The 19865-nt window shown below is 43.8% G+C and overlaps 1 protein-coding gene across 1 annotated transcript in view; it reads right to left on the reverse strand.

The window, feature by feature from the left end:
* Window positions 1-19865, reverse strand: part of SLC28A1 (solute carrier family 28 member 1) — an 81247-nt gene that overhangs the window by 39945 nt on the left and 21437 nt on the right. The window contains exons 2-3 of the mRNA XM_040415758.1: window positions 19018-19079; window positions 7404-7489 (exon numbers count right to left, since the gene is read on the reverse strand). Of these exons, the coding sequence (XP_040271692.1) occupies window positions 7404-7489; window positions 19018-19074 (143 nt within the window). The 5' untranslated portion in view covers window positions 19075-19079. The remainder of the gene's footprint in view (window positions 1-7403; window positions 7490-19017; window positions 19080-19865) is intronic.

Raw genomic sequence — 19865 nt, forward strand, 5'->3', positions numbered from 1 at the left:
ATGCGCTGTTTCTCATTGTATGCACCGATCCTGTTTATTTCTATATATTACATACATATATGTCTAATAATATGAGTCGTATTTATTTAGTTATCTATTATGTATTGTTTTTGAATGTTTTTGTACCAATACGCTCTTTAGTATGGTTGCCTCACTGTCTATCAAGCATGTAGTGGGTGTTCCCTCAGTCTTAACAACTGCCCCTAGGTGTGCTTTTGGTGCCTTCTTTGTACCTATTTATATTGTAACCATTACCCATTACCTTTATGCAAGCTTAATCTGAAGGGGTCCCCTGTTCCCCGAAACTCGTTGTTTAATTGCTAAATAAACTAAGAAGATTCGCTCACTGCTAGCTCCTGTGAGTGTTCTCCTGAATGGTAAGAATTCTTTAAGCTGTTCCTATCCTCTTGGAAGATAAGGCATCTCCACCTTGAGGCACTCCACCTGTGGCTGCATACCTCACAAATAGCAGTGTTTCCCAACCAGTGTGCCTCCAGCTGTTGCAAAACTACAACTCCCAGAATGCCTGGACAGCCTTTGGCTGTGCGGGCATGCTGGGAGTTGTAGTTTTGCAACAGCTGGAGGTACACTGGTTGGGAAACACTGACAAATAGGATTGAATCATGTCATATGCCTTCAATAGTGTTGTGCCTATTTTAACACAACCATATAAGGTGAGCCTCCATTTGGATCTGATCATATTCAGTTTATCACTTGAACGTACACTGCCTGTCCATAAAAATAGTCCCTACCCCAAAAAAGCCTTTAGCTTTGATTACGGCACTTATTCACTGTGGCATTGTTCCGATAAGCTTCTGCAATGTCACAAGATTTATTTCCATCCAGTGTTGCATTAATGTTTCACCAAGATCTTGTATTGATGATGGTAGAATCTGACTGCTGCGCAAAGCCTTCTCCAGCACATCCCAAAGATTCTCAATGGGGTTAAGGTCTGGACTATGTGGTGGCCAATCCATGTGTGAAAATGAGGTCTCATGCTCACTGAACCACTCTTTCACAATTTGAGCCCGATGAATCCTGGCATTGTCATCTTGGAATATGCCCGTGCCATCAGGGAAAAAAAAAATACATTGATGGAATAACCTGGTCATTCAGTATGTTCAGGTAGTCAGCTGACCTCATTCTTGGAGCACATACTGTTGCTGAACCTAGACCTGACCAACTTCATGTCACGTCGGGGAGTGGGAGAAACCCCCCACCATACAATGTAAGAAGGATAATGGTAGCAACTAGGCCAGGACGCCGGGATCAGGGAGCAGGTCACCTTCTATTGCATACCTAATCCTCTCCCTAACTCCTAACCGTATGAGCGGACCCTGATGGTGGGACGGCTCATACCCTGGATACCTAATATCCTGAGTCGCCCTGGAAATCCCTCACTTAGGTGCAGGGGAGAGACGACTTGTTCATCCACAACAGGGAGGAACAGGAGTCTCTAAAGGCCTAGAAGCAGGGAAAGGGAAACACATACAGCTAAAGGAGATGGCAGGTAAGCGAAACCAATAACACACTTACCTGCCACAGACACACTGAAGGAACCCGTGCACAAGTGCTGGTGTCCACACCAACATTAAAAGGACACAGCACACACCACAAACCACACAGGAACCCAGGACACCATAGCTGCAATAACATGAGACAAGGGAATGTCTAGTAAACATGACACCAAACACCACCAGACATGTAACACCAAGCTAGACATATAAACACCCTGAACATAACCCACTCCATACAAATAGAGACAGGAAGGGAAGGAGACACCAGGATGACATTGAACATCTATGACCACAAGGGTGGCCCTCACTGGACAGATGGTAAAGCCAGGAGCAGTGAACCACCAGCACACACCAAGCCTGGAGGAACAGTCAGCTACAGGCTTCCAGAAGAGACTAAAAAGCCCAAGCAGCCACACCCACAAACACATAACCCAGTGTTCACAAAACACTAGGAAGGGAGATAACCCTTCCAACACCAGACAGAGGAAGGAAGCCACTTAAAAGGGGAAGTGCACACACACAAGCAAACTAAGCCACACGTTACCACCGGCAACAGCATGCGTGGCAACCATGTCACGGCAATCACCCAGAAGGCAGAGACACTGCCACCCATGCTCTAACAGCAACACGTTGCCGCAGGCAACCGCAAGTGTGGCAACAGTGTCACAGCGCAAACCAAAGGCCGTGACACTTCAGCAACCCCAGATCATAGCACTGCTCCCACAGGCTTGTACAGTAGGCACTAGGCATGATGGGTGCATCACTTCATCTGCCTCTCTTCTTACCCTGATGCGCCCATCACACTGGAACAGGGTAAATCTGGACTCAGACCACATGACCTTCTTCCATTGCTCCAGAGTCCAATCTTTATGCTCCCTAGCAAAGTGAAGCCTTTTTTTCTGGTTTGCCTCACTGATTAGTGGTTTTCTTACAGCTACACAGCTGTTCAGTCCCAATCCCTTGAGTTCCCTTCGAATTGTGCATGTGAAAATGCTCTTACTTTCACTATTAAACATAGCCCTGAGTTCAACTGTTGTTTTTCTTCGATTTGATTTCACCAAACGTTTAAGTGATCGCAGATCACGATCATTCAGGATTTTTTCCCCACCACATTTCTTCCTCGAATACGATGGGTCCCCACTATGCTTACAGTTTTTAATAATGTGTTGGACAGTTCTTAACCCAATTTTAGTAGTTTCTGCAATCCCCTTAGATGTTTTCTCTGCTTGATGCATGCCAATGATTTAACCCTTCTCAAACAGACTAACATCTTTTTCACGACCACGAGATGTGTGTTTCGACATGGTTGTTTAAGAAATGAGAAGCAACTCATTGCACCAGTTGGGGTTAAATAACTTATTGCCAGCTAAAAGATAATCGCCCAAGAAGTAATTATCCAATAGGAGGCTTATAACTATTTAGTTAGTGTAAGGGATCGTCTCTTTTCAGGCGGTCACACTCACAGATATCTTCACAGACACGATTATAATGTCCAAACTCTTGCTTTATTTCAGACACTTTAGCAAAGCACAGGTTAAGAAGTCGTAGATTCAACTTGTCACGTGTGACATCCACACAAAATAACAAACCCTTGCCCGGCTAGGCTCTAACTAAACACATAAGCGTATCCCTGACTCACCTAGAGAGCCCTGTTCACACATGGAACACAAATGCGGATTTCCTCAGCCATTCAGTCCAGCAACCTCCAGGCTGTGACACTTCAATACCTTTTGGGGGATTGTGGCCCAGTAGTCCTCCCGACTCTGCCCTCGTGATCCTTGTTTCACAGGCGTCACCCAAAGTTCAGGCTATCGCCTTCGCATCGTGGCCCCTCAGCCCACCCCGCTGAGACCACTCACACAAAGCCTCACCAGGACTCTGCTTTACAAGACACTCCAGAGTGAGACACACCCAAGATCCAGTAGCAGGATTAAATAGGATCCCTGGACATGAGCATGCCCTAAGTCCCGGACTGGAACCTGGGGAAACAACACCTCAATGTTCTCATTGCCACATTAGTTAAATCCAGATGGCGACTTTAATTTTTGGACAGGCAGTGTATTTACTCTATGTTGCACCTTCTCTCTGTTCATACAGTAAATCTTGACTCCTGCACTGATTTGCTTAAATGAGACAAGCCCTTAGGTGACTTGCTGCTGCATCAACTCAGCCTAGCAGTTCTATATTACAAAACCAACTCCCTGTAAAAAAAAAACGAGCAGAGAGAGGGCTTTTATTTGTTTTTATGGCTCATTATTGCGAGATTAGCGCCCCAACAGCATTTTGCTGCAAATGCTGAGCAATGACACATTTTTTGGAGTGCATTATATCCGTGTTATTAAATTTGTTGCACTATAGCAAAAGCATTTTAAGGCAACAACACCATTTTTATTCCAGTGATATTAAATGCATAGCCTAATTCATAGAAAACTCATGACTTTTCATGTATAGGCCCCATTATAAAATGTCTGGAAAATGAAACAGTGCAAAACGGAATACTTATGCCTCATGTTCCCAGAGTCAGAATGTGGGTAGCAGCAGTAGCAGCACCAGCCATTTGGCCAATAGTAGTAAGCCACACTTCTCCATGGCTTCTGAAAGATGCAACACTATTATTAGCATGAGATTGTGGACTGAATTGCTTCCTCTTAGTCATAGCAGGATGAAATAGAGGTCATCTCTGAGTCTGACACCGGGCCTTGGAGCCAGGAAGAGTGGTAGCAGTAGCAGCAATAAAGAGCAGAGGCAACATATGGCGAGAGCCCTCCAAAAAACTGCTTCTATTATGGTCAGTCTAGGAGCTGGTAATGACATTGATACTGTGGGTGCATTATCAAAATGTGCCACACCTAAGCCACTAGCTCTGTGCGAGTATCTTCCGTTTGGCAGTTTTTCTACACAGTGCTAGAAGAAAAATGCTTTTTTGTGTGCAAGATTTGCAGGATTAAAATAAGCTGTGGGCTTTCAAGGCACCATGGCTCTAGCTCAGTCTCCTTTGCGGTAGCCAGGGCGCATTCACATGTAGTTCAGTGTCCTTGTCAATGTCATCATCATCAATTTCTGCTTCTCCTGCTTAGAATACTACTCCTACTCTGCTCCGTTGTCAGCCATCGATAAGGGAATGTGCAGCCAGAAAACAACTCTATATGCCCAGCAATCTGCACAAGCTTAATTCCGACCTGTCCAAGTTGGTGGCAGTGCAGTTGCTGCCATACCACTTAGTGGATTCTGCTGTCTTTAAGAAGCTGATGGAATGTGCTCAGCCTTGCTGAAAGATACCTAGCCACTCCTTGCAATTTTTGCTGTGCGGCAAGATTTATGCCGCCATGGACACTTGGATCACCTATTATGGGCAGGAACAGTACGTCTTTCATGGCCTACTGGGTCAATGTTTTTCATGATAGAGGCAAGGCAGCACTGCAGCAACAAGGCCAGGTCCTATTGACACCTCCAATCATTTATTCTTTAATCGTTTATTCAACTATATTTCTTACAAACATTTAACATATGTGGGAAATAAAAGGCTAATTATTATAAAATTATTATAAAAAAATCTGTTTCTGAGAAATGGCTACTGAGCATTTCTGGTGGCAATAACCTAACACCATTATATACAGTGGAAAGAGCATACATAAAGTACCACCAGGCAGCCCTCCTAGGCAAGAGACCTTGTTTTGAGCATGGCGAGGGAGTGCCAAGGCATCGACATAGATGGTCATAAGATCTCCTTCTTCCCAGATTACTTCTCGGATGTTCAAAAGAAAAGGGCCCAATTTACAGATGTTAAAAGAAGGTTACATGCCCTTTCTATTCCCTATTCCATGATGTACCCAGCTAGGCTCAGGGTGGTGGCTGTGGAGAGAGTGCATTTACTTGGATCACTGATGGAGGCAGTAATGTAGGATTGACAGCAGGAACTTGGGAAGTAGACGAAATTGTATTGCTATGAGAATACCTACTGCAGAAATATACTTGTTCGCACAGCATGTGATGGTGGGTGGGGGGTGAATTGGAGGTAGTTTGTACTGTTTTAGTTATTTGGAACTGTATGTGTGCAGTATACTCTTATATGTTGATTTTGTTGTATTCTTGAAAACCTTTAATAAAAATTATGTAATTAAAAAAAGAATCTTTACATTTTCTGATATCATTTTGTTGTTGTTTTTTTTTTATAAAAATGATTATATTATTAAAGAATGTTAATAACTTAAAGCCACCTGTTACAAACAACTGCTACCTACGGGGTTAAGCCGATATCAGCTTTGGACAATTTTTTTGTTTACAGGGTTGTGACAACAAGCTGCTAGAGAACCTGGTGGCACATCTAAGGCTACTTTCACACTTGCGGCAGTGTGATCCGGCGTGCAGATCCGCCGATCTGCCGCTGACTGAAAGCATTTGTGAGACGGATCCAGATGCGGATCCGTCTCACAAATGCATTGCAAGGACGGATCCGTCTCTTCGCTTGTCATGCGGACAGACGGATCCGTCTTGTATCTTTTTTCACATTTTTACCGGTCTGCGAATGCGCAGGCCGGAAGGACGGATCCGGCATTCCGGTATTTTGAATGCCGGATCCGGCGCTAATACATTCCTATGGGAAAGAAATGCTGGATCCGGCATTCAGGCATGTCTTCAGTTTTTTTCGCCGGAGATAAAACCGTAGCATGCTACGGTTTTATCTTTTGCCTGATCAGTCAAAATGACTGAACTGAAGACATCCTGATGCATCCTGAACGGATTACTCTCCATTCAGAATGCATGGGGATATGCCTGATCAGTTCTTTTCCGGTATAGAGCCCCTGTGACGGAACTCTATGCCGGAAAAGAAAAACGCTAGTGTGAAAGTACCCTTAGATAATGCTGTAGCGCCATTATGGGTGAAATAAAGCATTACATGACGCCCACTGAAATTTGTTATTTTAATGTATTATATACATTAGGCTACATGCACACGACCGTATGTGTTTTCCGGTCTGCAAATTGCGGATCCGTTTTTTTGGTGGATCCATTGTAATAATGCCTATCCTTGTCCACAAACTAGAAAAAAATATGACATGCACTATTTTTTTGGCGGGGCAACGGAACGGACATACTGATGCGGACAGCACACGGTGTGCTGTCCGTGTTTTTTGTGGACCCATTGAAATGAATGGGTCCGCATCCTATCCGGAAAAAAAACGGAATAGACACGGAAACAAAATACGTTCGTGTGCATGCAGCCTTAAACAAATGTTTAATGTAGGGGTTCCATTGTAAAACAAAACAAAACAAAAAGTTTGTTTAACACCTATGCTTTTTACCGTATACCACTGAATGGAATAATGCAGTTAACAACACTATTCAGTACAGTTGTTTACTAGTATACCGATGTATACAGACAGAGGCTGGAATGACATTATTTTGGCTAATGTAACCCTAAATATATTTAGCATGTACATCACAAGCTTTCCTGGCTTACAGGCTAACGTTATGTTAACATAGCTCAACACAGCTATTCCTCCTGATTCCACCATCAAGATACTTCACATGCTTGCATATTTATGGTGAAGTCAATAAAACCATAAGAATTTTGATTGCTTTTTGTATTGAGTTTGTGGGTTAAAGCAGCAGGTATTTCAATAGAAGCTGAAAAAAAGAGAAAAAGAAAAGCTGTCCAAAAAATGCAGAAAAAAAATGATGATAAAATACGCAAGAGTGAAGGAGTTCAGCTGTGAACCCGGACAACCTCTTTAAGGACAGATATTACTTCTCTTCTTTGTCTAATTCACTCCTAGTTTTTGGCTTCTACAACTGCATCAGGAAACCTGAACATGTAGCCGTACCTTTACTGTTCTAACACCTACAATAATAACCCAGATACAAAGTGAAAAGTCTTTTGCTTACCTTAAAAAACTGTTGCTTTTTCCAACATCATCATCAAGTTCATCTTTTTTCCTTTTGTTACTTTCAACATCATCATAATCGTTCGCCTTCAAAAACAAAGGTAATATAATGAATAGGTACAACACGTTTTACATATTTGTATACATTTGCTAAACCAAACTAGTTAGCAGGAGCTGCAGCAAAGAGCTCAGTCAACTACAAAACAGGACACAACAAACATGCGTTTTTTGGGGCATTTTTCTACATTTGCAATACATTTTTTGGGTCAAAGGCTTTTTTTCTAAATCGCAGCATGCTCTGGGTGTGTGTATGTGTGTTTTTTGCCCTTGCTTAAAAAAATGTTTATGGCATTTTTAAAGTGCATTATTTATAACTTCTTCCTGCACCATGCATAAATATACGGCATGGCTGCTAAGACATTTCTGTACCATACCATACATTAGCATGGCGCCATCAGCAGTGGGTATCAGCTGTAGCATACAACTGGCACCCTTCTGCAACACCCTTGATTGGAGATAACTCTGATTGTGATTAAGTTAATTTTCATGGCAAGTAATGACTTTGTGATTAATTGCAATTCATCTGATTATTCTTCAAAACAATCTAGAGTTAAAGCAAATTGTCACCATAAAAAACTGACGCAGCAAACTTTCTAAAAAACTAAATTTGTGTCAGTCTCAAAACTTTTGGCCATGACTGTAAGGGCTCATGCACACGGCCATACTTTCTGTCTGCATCCAATCCGCATTTTATGCAGATCGGATGTGGACCCATTTTAATGGAGCTGCAAAAGATGTGGACAGACACTGTGTGCTGTCCGCATCTGCACGTCCATACCGCGGCCCTGCCAAAAAGAACATGTCCTATTCGTGTCCGTATTGCAGACAAGGATAGGACGTTTCTACAAAAGTTAAAAAAATTATGGTGGCAGGAACTTGGCTAATGAATTTGACTGTGCTGCAATACCAGATGCAGCCACTACCAGAAGTTTAAAGCCGTGTCTGCGAAAAAATGAGGGGGTGCTGTGGCTCATTCACTTAGCTAAACAGTGAGGGTACCGGGAGTCAGACTTACAACAGAAAAATTTATGTCACTTTTTTATACGCAACAAATAAGCACATAAATGTGTGTGCAAATGAGGCTTAAAGGGTTTCTGTCACCCCGCAAAACTCTTTTTTTTTTTTTTGGATAGTTAGATTCCTCATAGTGCGATATAGGAGAATATAATGCTCTTACTTACTTTCATGCGGCCGATTCTTTATAAAACGAACTTTTATAATATGTAAATGAGGGCTCTACCAGCAAGTAGGGCGTCTACTTGCTGGTAGCTGCTGCAGAAATCCGCCCCCTCGCCGTGTTGATTGACAGGGCCAGCCGTGATCTCCTCCTCCGGCTGGCCCTGTCAGTAATTCAAAAATCGCGCGCCTCGCGTCATTCGGCGCAGGCGCTCTGAGATGAGGAGGCTCGTATCCTCAGCACTCCCTCAGTGCGCCTGCGCCGATGACATCACCAAAAGAGAAGACGTCATCGGCGCAGGCGCACTGAGGGAGTGCTGAGGATACGAGCCTCCTCATCTCAGAGCGCCTGCGCCGAATGACGCGAGGCGCGCGATTTTTGAATTACTGACAGGGCCAGCCGGAGGAGGAGATCACGGCTGGCCCTGTCAATCAACACGGCAAGGGGGCGGATTTCTGCAGCAGCTACCAGCAAGTAGACGCCCTACTTGCTGGTAGAGCCCTCATTTACATATTATAAAAGTTTGTTTTATAAAGAATCGGCCGCATGAAAGTAAGTAAGAGCATTATATTCTCCTATATCGCACTATGAGGAATCTAACTATCCAAAAAAAAAAAAAATGAGTTTTGCGGGGTGACAGAAACCCTTTAAACGTGGTCTAACACACACCATTTTTTTAAAAAAAAAACTTTTTTCATGGTGTTTTGCATGGTTTGTTTTTGCCACAAAATGTTGCAGCCAGATTTTTTTTTACCCTTTAATGCAAAATTATGTACATAACTTTGATCCTATTTCTGGCCACTTAACCCCATAGATACTATGGTCACTAGTGACTACAACATCTAAGGGATATGCCACTGACCCCATTTGCCTTGTGTGACACAATCATGAGGTGCCTATAGGTTACTATGGAAGCTGAAGGCTGAACAATGACACCCAAACCTGACAATTATGAAATCCTATTAAGCCCTGTCAAAAAACAGCCTGTCAGTTTAAAACTGATTGTTATAATACACTGCAATGTAGAATTTAAGAAAAACTTTTAAAAAAAAGTACACATACTGTAAATTGGTACTGCCACGTCCATAAGGACCCAAGCTATTAAAGCATCATATTACTTAAAGGGGTTGGACATATCCCCATTTTCACCCAGGCTGCCCCGCCGACTTGAGCATCGGAGTAGTTCATGCTCCGGTGCTCTCCTTTGCCCTGCGCTAAATCACGCAGGGCAAAGGCATTTTCTGGAGTTCCGGCTCTCCATAGGGCCGCCGGGCTGGGTCAGCCCTATGGAGAGCTAAGTGACGCTAAAACGGCTAGGTCAGCGCTAAAGCCCGCCCATCAGAGCCGGTGACGTTACCGAACACACTGCTGGGGGAAGCCTCCGCCCGGCAGTGTGTTACTGTAAATAAAAAAGCCCTTGTCCTGCGCGATCTAGCGCAGGGCAGCAAGGGAGAGCATGAAACGCTCCGATGCTAACATCAGGGGGGGCTGCCTGGGTGAAATTATGGGTATGTCGGGTTCAGCTCTGAACCCGGACAACCCCTTTAAAGAGGACCTTTCATCAGTTTAGCCATAGTCTAATTATGGACCTTATAGGGCGGCCCTCACTGATGCCATGGCACTTTTTTTTTCCAAAGACTTATATTATAATGAGCTGACTCGGTTATACTAGGCAGAGACCCGCAGTTTCGCTGGCGGTGGTTCTCTTCTCCCTGGCTGTGAGCGCATCCAATAAGAGCGCACAGCTGGTGCGCTCTGATTGGATGCGCTCATAGCCAGGGAGAAGAGAACCGCCCCCAGCAAAACTTCGGGTCTCCGCCTAGTATAACCGAGTCGGCTTATTATAATATAAGGTCCGTACCAATACTGTTTTTGTTCATCTCATCTCACCAAAAAAATCTGTAAAAGGAGCAATCAAAAAGTTGTATGTGTCACAAAATGATACTAATGAAAACATCAACTCATCCAGCCCTCACATAACTCAGTTGACAAAAAAATAAGAAATAAATGTGCAAAAGTAGTAAAACGTTAAATATACACATATTTGGCAAAGACATAGTGAAGGGGGGCAAGCGGGGCACATGTCCTGGGCACAGAGGGTTGAGGGTGCGCGCCCTGGCAGTTCATTTACATGGTAAAGCAGGGAGCCATTTGCTCATCGCACTGCTGGGGTATGTGGGATGAGTGGTGCAGGTCCAGGAATCAGTCTCCTACACGGCCCAGCAGCGCAATGTGTGTATGACCGCATCTGCTGCTATGGAACGTCGGATGTGATCAGATCATCAGGGAACAGGTGAGTATTCAGTGTGTTTTTTTTAACTTTATTAATGAAGCTGGAGAGGGCACTACTGAAAGGGGCACAATGTAGGCATTTCTTCTGTGAGGGGGCACAATGTAGGCATAACAACTGTGAGGGGGCACATTGTGGATACTACTACTGTGAGTGGGCACAATGTGGGTATAACTACTGTGAGGGGTCACAATGTGGGCCTAATTACTGTGTGGTAGCACTAAAGGGAAAGCAATGTCCTAGATTACCCTGTTATACTGTTGGGATGGCTTGGTCTTCAAGGGCTAGCAAAGTCCTCCTGCTGGGTATTCAATAGGGACAGTTAACACCTCCTGTTTATGTGGTTATTATTTTTGCTCTATTATCACAGCAACCTTGTTCCGGTTCCTGCGGACATCATGCCGACTTGCCAGTGAAACCCTGTAGGACCAGTTGGTTCTTTAATTTATCACAAGGTGTATTGGTACCGCCTTGTACTCTATGACAGATTTTATCAGGTGCACATAATGGGGTCATTTACATAGAGTCGTGGCTTAATGACACGCCGCTGATATTGTCCCTTTGTCCCTCTTTCTGCTAATTTTTTTCTAATAAAGTTGAGTGGTGAGTGTAGGGGAAGGAGGGAACTGCACTTAATACTTGCCCCGGGTGCAGTAATGCCTAGCTACACTTCTGTATTGGTATTGGCTTTATAGTACTGACACAGAATAAAGTTCACATATTATTTATGTTGCATGGGAAACAGTGCAAAATGTATAAAAAAACAACAACAATTGCTATTTTTTTTTAACCCCTTAAGGACACAGCCTTATTTCACCTTCAGGACCAGGCCATTTTTTGCAAATCTGACCAGTGTCACTTTAAGTGCTGATAACTTTAAAACGCTTTGACTTACCCAGGCCATTCTGAAATTGTTTTTTCGTCACATATTGTACTTCATGACACTGCTAAAATTGGGTCAAAAAAGTTATTTTTTTTGCATAAAAAAAAATACCAAATTTACCAAAAATTTTGAAAAATGTGCAAATTTCTAAGTTTCAGTTTCTCTACTTCTGTAATACATAGTAATACCCCCAAAAATTGTGATGACTTTACATTCCCCATATGTCTACTTCATGTTTGTATCATTTTGGGAATTATATTTTATTTTTTGGGGATGTTACATAGCTTAGAAGTTTAGAAGCAAATTTTGAAATTTTTCTGAAATTTTCCAAATCCCACTTTTTATGGACCAGTTCAGGCCTGAAGTCACTTTGTGAGGCTTATGTAATAGAAACGATCCAAAAATGACCCCATTTTAGAAACTACACCCCTCAAGGTATTCAAAACTGATTTTATAAACTTTGTTAACTCTTTAGGTGTTCTACAAGACTTCATGGCAAATGGACATAAAATGTAAGAATTTAGATTTTTTTTTGGAAAATTTTCCAATATAATCAATTTTTTCCAGGAACAAAGCAAGGGTTAACTGCCAAACAAAACTCAATATGGGTTGCCCTGATTCTGTCGTTTGCAGAAACAACCCATATGTGGTTGTAAACTACTGTTTGGCCAAACGGGAGGACATAGAAGGAGGGGAACGCCATATGGGTTTTGGAAGGCAGATTTTGCAGGACTGGTTTTGTTTATACCATGTCCCATTTCAAGCCCCCCGTTGCACCCTTAGAATAGAAATTCCAAAAAAATGACTCCATCTAAGAAAGTACACCCCTCAAGGTATTCAAAACTGGGTTTACAAACTTTGTTAACACTTTAGGTGTTCCACAAGAGTTAATGGCAGATGGAGAAACAATTTAGGAATTTCAATTTTTTGGTAAATTTTCCATTTTAACCCTTACTTTATTACTGGAAAAAATGGGTTAACAGCCAAACAAATATGGGTTGCCCTGATTCTGTAGTTTGCAGAAACACCCCATATGTGGTCGTAAACTACTTTTTGGCTAAAGGGCAGGACAGAAGAAGGGGAACGCCATATGGTTTTTGGAAGGCAGATTTTGCTGGACTGGTTTATTTACACCATGTACCCTTTCAAGCCCACTGATGCACCCCTAGAGTAGAAACTCCATAAAAGTGACCCCATCTAGGAAACTACAGGATAAGGTGGTTGTTGTTTTGGGACTATTTTAGGGTAAATATGATTTTTGGTTGCTCTATATTACACTTTTTGTGAGAAAGGTAACAAAAAAAATGTATTCTAAAATTGTTTCTACATTCGCTATTTAGTTTTGTGGAACACCTAAAGGGTTAACAAAGTTTGTAAAGTAACTTTTGAATACCTTGAGGGGTGTAGTTTCTTAGATGGGGTCACTTTTTTGGAGTTTCTAGTCTAGGCTACATCAGGGGCGGCTTCAAATGGGACATGGTGTCAAAAAAACAGTTCATCAAAATCTGCCTTCCAGAAACCATATGGCGTTCCCTTCATTCTATGCCCTGCCGTGTGGCTATATAGCCATTTACGACCACATATGGGGGGTTTCTGCAAACTACAGAATCAGGGCAATAAATATTTAGTTTTGTTTGGCTGTTAACCCTTGCTTCATTACCGGAAAAAAAGGATTCAAATGGAAATTTTGCCAAAAAATTGGTGTTTTGCCACCGTTTTTATTTTATATTTTTAACGCTATTCATCCGAGGGGTTTGGTCAAATGTTATTTTTATAGGGCAGATTCTTACGGACGCGGCGATACCTAATATGTCTACATTTTTAAATTTATTTTGATTTTACACTATATTATCATTTTAGGAACCAAAACAAATTATTTTAGTATCTCCATAGCCTGGGAGCTACAGTTTTCTTTTTTTTGTTGGGCGACTATCTAATGTAGGGGCTCATTTTTTGCGGGATGAGATGGCGGTTTTATTGGCACTAATTAGGGGTGCATATGACATTTTGATCGCTCGCTATTACACTTTTTGTGATGTTAGGTGACAAAAAATTGCTTTTTGTTACACTTTTTTTTTTTTTTTAACGCTGTTCATCCGGGAGGGTTGGGTTAAATGTTATTTTTATAGAGAAGATTTTTACGGACGCGGCGATGCCCAATGTGTATGGCTCTCAGACTTTGGAGACACTAAGCAGGCATCCTCAAACTGCGGCCCTCCAGATGTTGTAAAACTACAATTCCCACCATGCCCTGCTGATGGCTGTAGGTTGTCTGGGCATGCTGGGAGTTATAGTTTTACAACATCTGGAGGGCCGCAGTTTGAGGATGCCTGCACTAAAACAAATATTTATTGGAAAAAAAAATGTGTTTCTGTGTCTCCAAAGTCTGAGAGCCATAGTTTTTTATGTTCTCTATTGGACTGTTGGGGATTATAAAAATTTAGTACTCCGTGGAAGTGTGATACTCCCTTAAGCAATCGATAACGCAGAGGCCCGGATGATCGGGGCAAGTGTCACATTGAGTGGTGGTGTCCTTCCGTGTTCCCCTCTTGTGACACACTGCATCTTTTTTGGGTTCGTCCCTTCTTTCCAGTATGGGGGACCACACCTGGAAAATGTTGGCCAGGGACGATCCAGGCGCCTCCAATTCCCAAGGTACTCCGGCCTGCTCTTTCCCGGTCTGAAAAAATCAGGTCTTGAGGACTGCCCCATAGAATTGGAGGAATGTCCCTGTGCTGCCAGGGCTTCGGAATAGTACAAAAGAGTTGTACAAGGAAACCTGTACCAAGTAGACCGCAACTTTTTTGTACCATGCCCGGGTTTTGCGCATGGCATTATATGGCTTGAGGACTTGATCAGAGAGATCAACTCCTCCCATATACCGATTGTAGTCGACGATACAATCGGGCTTGAGGACCGTTGCCGCGGTACCTCGCACAGGGACAAGGGTGATGCCGTTACCGTGGATTGTGGACAGTACAAGGACATCCCCCTTATATCTGACCAGCAACAGGTTTCCACTGGTAAGGGAACGGGTCTCACCCCTGGGGATAGGTACCTGGAGGGGGTGGGCAGGGAGGCCGAGCTGATTTTTCTGCGCGGTCCCACAAGCGAACGTGGATCTGGCGGCAAGGGACCTGAACAAGGGAATGCTAGTATAAAAGTTATCCACATACAAGTGGTAACCCTTATCTAGCAGTGGGTACATAAGGTCCCACATGAGTTTCCCGCTAACACCCAGAGTGGGGGGACATTCTGGGGGTTGAATACGGGAATCTCGCCCCTCGTACACACGAAATTTGTAAGTGTACCCTGAGGCACTCTCACAAATTTTGTACAGCTTCACGCCATACCTCGCCCGCTTACTGGGAATGTATTGGCGGAAACTGAGTCTCCCCTTGAACGCAACGAGAGACTCATCAACCGCGACCTCCGTTCCAGGTACATAGGCCTGAATAATGCAGACATTTCCGGATGGCCTCAAACCAGGAGCGTGTCATGGCCATACTGTAGAGTGGGGTCTGGTAGAGGACGCCCCCACTCCAGTATTGCCTGACACTCGTATTTTGCACTAGACCCATGTGCAGCACGAGGCCCCAAAACGTCCTCATCTCGGCTGCACTGACCGGCGTCCAGCCACCGGGTCTAGCCAAAAAGGAGCCCGAGTGCTGAGCAACGAACTGTTGGGCATACAGGTTCGTCTGCTCCACCATCAGATTCACAAATGGGTCACTGTAAAAAAAAAAAAAAAAGTCCATTTCAGTAAACCCCACTGTGGGAATCTGGATTCCTTGATTGCCAACAAAATCCGGAATCTCGGGCTCAAAATCCACTGGGGGACACCAGCTAAGTTCACCGGCAGGGGGCTCCGGTGGGCTTATTTGGTGGACCGGGAAACCAGTACGAGCCCCAGGGCGGCTCGTACTAGGGTGGGCCACAGGGTCCCTAGCATGTTGGGCCCCTGGCTCCGCCTGGCGGCGGGGGCTCATCATTATCAGATGATGATGAGGAGGATGCGGATGACAAGAGGAACGTGGGGTCATCCTCATCCTCACTGGGGCTCTCGGAGTCGGAGGCAATCTTGGCGTATGCCTCCTCCACCGAGAACATCCGGCGGGCCATGGGTATGTGCTCAAACTTGCTGATTAGTGGTACAACGCTGATCAGCGGTGGGGCGGGCGATGCGCTAACAGTGGCCGGACGCTAAGAGTGCCAACCAGTCAGCGCACGCAAAAAAATAAATAAAAAAGTTGTGGTGGTGTGTGTGGGGGGGGGGGGGTGGAAGCTGGTGGGGGGACAAGTGGCAGGGGGGGTCTAGGGTCTCAAAGCTAAAAAACAATAAGTTTACCTTCTATCCCTGCCTAACGGTGCCTCTCCCTCACTGACCCTAACCTACCTGGAGGGTGATGGGTGCAGGAGGGTGATGGGTGCCGATGGGGGGGATCGCAGAGCCTGGTGAGGACGGTGCTGCACGGTACAGGTGCTGAACAGGAAGAGGAGGGGAGAGAGGAGCGCTGGAAGTTTGAATCTCGCGCCTCTCTCCCTGCACCAATCAGCACCCTGGACAGCGACATTCAGCACCACGGCCAGCACCGCCTCTCCCAAATGTTCGTACTGTGATTGGTGGTGTGTAATCACACCACCGATCACAGTCTTTTTCCGGTTCATCAGGTCACCGGAGACCCGAATGGACCGGAAACGCAGCAAACCGCAGGTCTGAATTGACCTGTGGTTTTCTGCGATCGCCGATACGGGGGGTCACATGACCCCGCCCCGGCGTTGTGACAAGATGCCCGCTGAATGATTTCAGCAGGCATCCTGTTCCGATTAACCCCCGCAGTGCCGCAATCGCGTTTTAAAGCCATGACGTACTGGTACGTCATGTGTCCTTAAGGACTCGGGAAACATGCAATACCGGTACGTCATGTGTCCGTAAGGGGTTAAATGAATCAATAAGTTTGAAAAATACTGTGCTTGCACACTATAGGAAAACAAACCACCCTATGTGTACTCCCGCGGTGTCGGCCACTTGCTGAAGTGACACAACCCCTTTAAGGAACTGGACCAGTTCCTGAGCCTAATCCATACACTCCTTGTGCACCTATGACATATATGTACGTCAGGGTGTGTGAAAGAGTTTTACGGGTATAATGATTAGTGTTGAGAGAATCGAGCTTTGGATCATAGATCCGAAGTCGATTCACATAAAACATCGTTTTAATGCTGTACGGAGATTCGTCTCCATACAGCTTTCAAATGTATGGCCTCCAGCGAGGTGAAATTCGTTATCGCAAGACTTCGGACTTCGATTCGCTCAACACTAATAATGGTTTTTAAGCAAGTGCCTGCTTAAACAGAAGATTTACCTTCTTCATTCCACTCCGATTTTCTGTGTTGCCTCTATCTTTAGGTCCCTGCACTGTTTTCTTAAGGTGGTACATGGGCAGGGTCACATGCACCTCTCCAGCCAATGAATGGCTTTGGTGGTGCTGTGGCACCAAGCAGCATGTCACTGCTGAAGCCAGTCATTGGCTGGAGCGGTGCATGTGACCATGCCTTTGCACCACCAGATGTAAACCAGTCCATAGACACAATGGTCAGGAGGAGTCCTCATTGACTTCTATGGGAGAGTTATCTAGGCATGCTCTGTGATCTGTGCAGAGGTCATTGTACAAGGAAAGAATAGATAAGCTCTGACAATCACCTATTGTGAGTGGTGGATCTTGTCTTATTTATACACAGAGGTGATATCTAGGGATGAGCGAATCGACTTCGGAAGAAACATCCGAAGTCGATTCGCATAAAACTTCATTGCGATACTGTACGGAGCCAGCGCTCCATACAGAATTAGAATGTATTGGCTCCAATGAGCCGAAGTTATTGCTTCGCAAAATCTCGAGAGACTTCGGGCAATAGCTTCATAAATTTATTTGTACTGTAAAAAAACATTTACTGAACTCGGGTTCAGTTCCAAGGTACCACTTGGAACCGAACCCGAGTTCGGAAAATGGTTTTTTACAGTACAAATTAATTTATAAAGTTATTACCCGAAGTCTCACAAGACTTTGCAAAGCAATAACTTTGGCTCATCGGAGCCAATACATTCTAATACTGTATGGAGCTCCTGCTCCGTACAGTATTGGAACGAAGATTTAATGTGAATCGACTTCGGATGTTTCATCCGAAGTCAATTCGCTCATCCCTAGTGATATCATTACAGGCAGGATTAGGATGACAGATAAGCAGGTAACTACAGTAAAGTGATCTGTACAGACCAAGAAGTGGCACCTATTATTAGGCTTAGTGGCCAGTGGGAAAACTGCAGGATTTTACGGTTTTTGTTTAAATGTAGATATTGATATGAAAAATTTAAAATAACATAGACAAATTCTTTAAAAATATTTTATACATAAAAATGTGATTTAAACAAAAGGTCCTTTTCTGATAACACATTCCCTTTAAGGTTGTACTCCCACCAATCATAATATAACTGTACATCCTATTGTTTGCAGTTCCCACACGGCCCCATTCATTTCTATGTGTCTGCAAAAAATACAGATCCATGTGCATCTGTGTGCTGTCCACATCTGTGTGGCTGTTCCGCAAAATATAGAACATGCCCTATTCTTGTCAGTTTTGCAGACAAAAATTGCCAGTTCTAGTGAAGGGAGTAAGAAAATGGAGACATGCACAGTATATGTATTTTGTGGATCCGTAGTCTATGGACCGCAAAATGGAAAAGGTCTTGTACATAAGACCTCACTGGGGTTGTGATCAGTGAGTGGAGGTACCATTAATGCCACCTGCCAGCAATCAGATACTTAGGGGGACATTTATGAAGGCTGTTATGCCAGTTTTGTGGCATTAAATTGTTTCATGTTTTGGCATACGTGACAGTTTCTGCAAAATTTTGCTACTTTTGGCTTCCCAGATCATTTTTAGAAGCGGAGTGAGAAGTTGGTCTGTTTCGGAAAGCATTTATGATGTGTGACATTGGTAAATATCGCACAAAATGTCGCAGCCAGTCATCCTCTAGCGTACAATCAATTAAAGAGATGACACATGTATCGAAATGATAAAATCTGCACCCTATTTTATAAATTTGACGCAGACTTAAACCTGACAGAAAAAACAACGCAGTTGATAAATGCCCCCCTTATTACTGTGGATAGGTGACAAATGTTCCCAAGGTCATTGCCACTTACGTCTGAATAAAATGCTCCATTTGAAATTCCATCCACATTTCTTTGTGACATTTCCATTGCTTCTAGAAAGAGAAAATGCATCATTATTATTATGCACATAAAGATAAGCTCTGTACAAGTGTGTCATAGTTTCAATTAGAAATTACAGTGTATAAGGAATAAGAATAATGTTGGGCGAGCATGCTCGGCAAATCGCGGTGTTCAGCCGAATACCACGTGTGCTCAAGCGCAATGCTCGAGTCTCCTCCCCGCATGTTTGTAGGCTGTTAAGCTGCCAATAAACGTGCAGGTAAGTACTGCCCTTCACTGTAATGCCGTAGCTATGTTGGCTGCTGGCATTACAGTGATTGGCTGGCCGGAACGCGTCATCGGGTGCTATATAGCACCCGATGACATGTGTTCGGCTCAGTATTAGTCAGGGAGAGCTGGAGAGCAGAAGAGAGAGATAGTGTAGGGATTTAAATAGCAATATTTTAGTTTTATACTTGTTATAGACCCAAAAGTCCTTTTAAGGACTATTGTGTGTGGCAGCAATATATATTTTTAATGCAACCTACACTAAATTGCTAAAACTTGATAGAGACCCAAAAGTCCTTTAAAGGACTATAGTTGTATTTGGCAGCAATATATATTTTTAGCGCAACCTGCGCTAAATCGCTTGCAATTGTCTTGCCGCTTCAGACAGCGACATTATCTGAGCTACATCTCCTGTCTAACATGTGCGCAGCCTAAAAATATCTGTGACATCCAGTGTACTTTTTCCGTAGACGGTGTCCGCTTCGGACAGTTACATTACCTGCGCTACATCTCCTGTATAACGTTTGCGTATCCGAAATATCAGTGACATT

The sequence above is a fragment of the Bufo bufo genome, chromosome 1 (assembly GCF_905171765.1).
Source record: "Bufo bufo chromosome 1, aBufBuf1.1, whole genome shotgun sequence".
Taxonomy (NCBI): domain Eukaryota; kingdom Metazoa; phylum Chordata; class Amphibia; order Anura; family Bufonidae; genus Bufo; species Bufo bufo.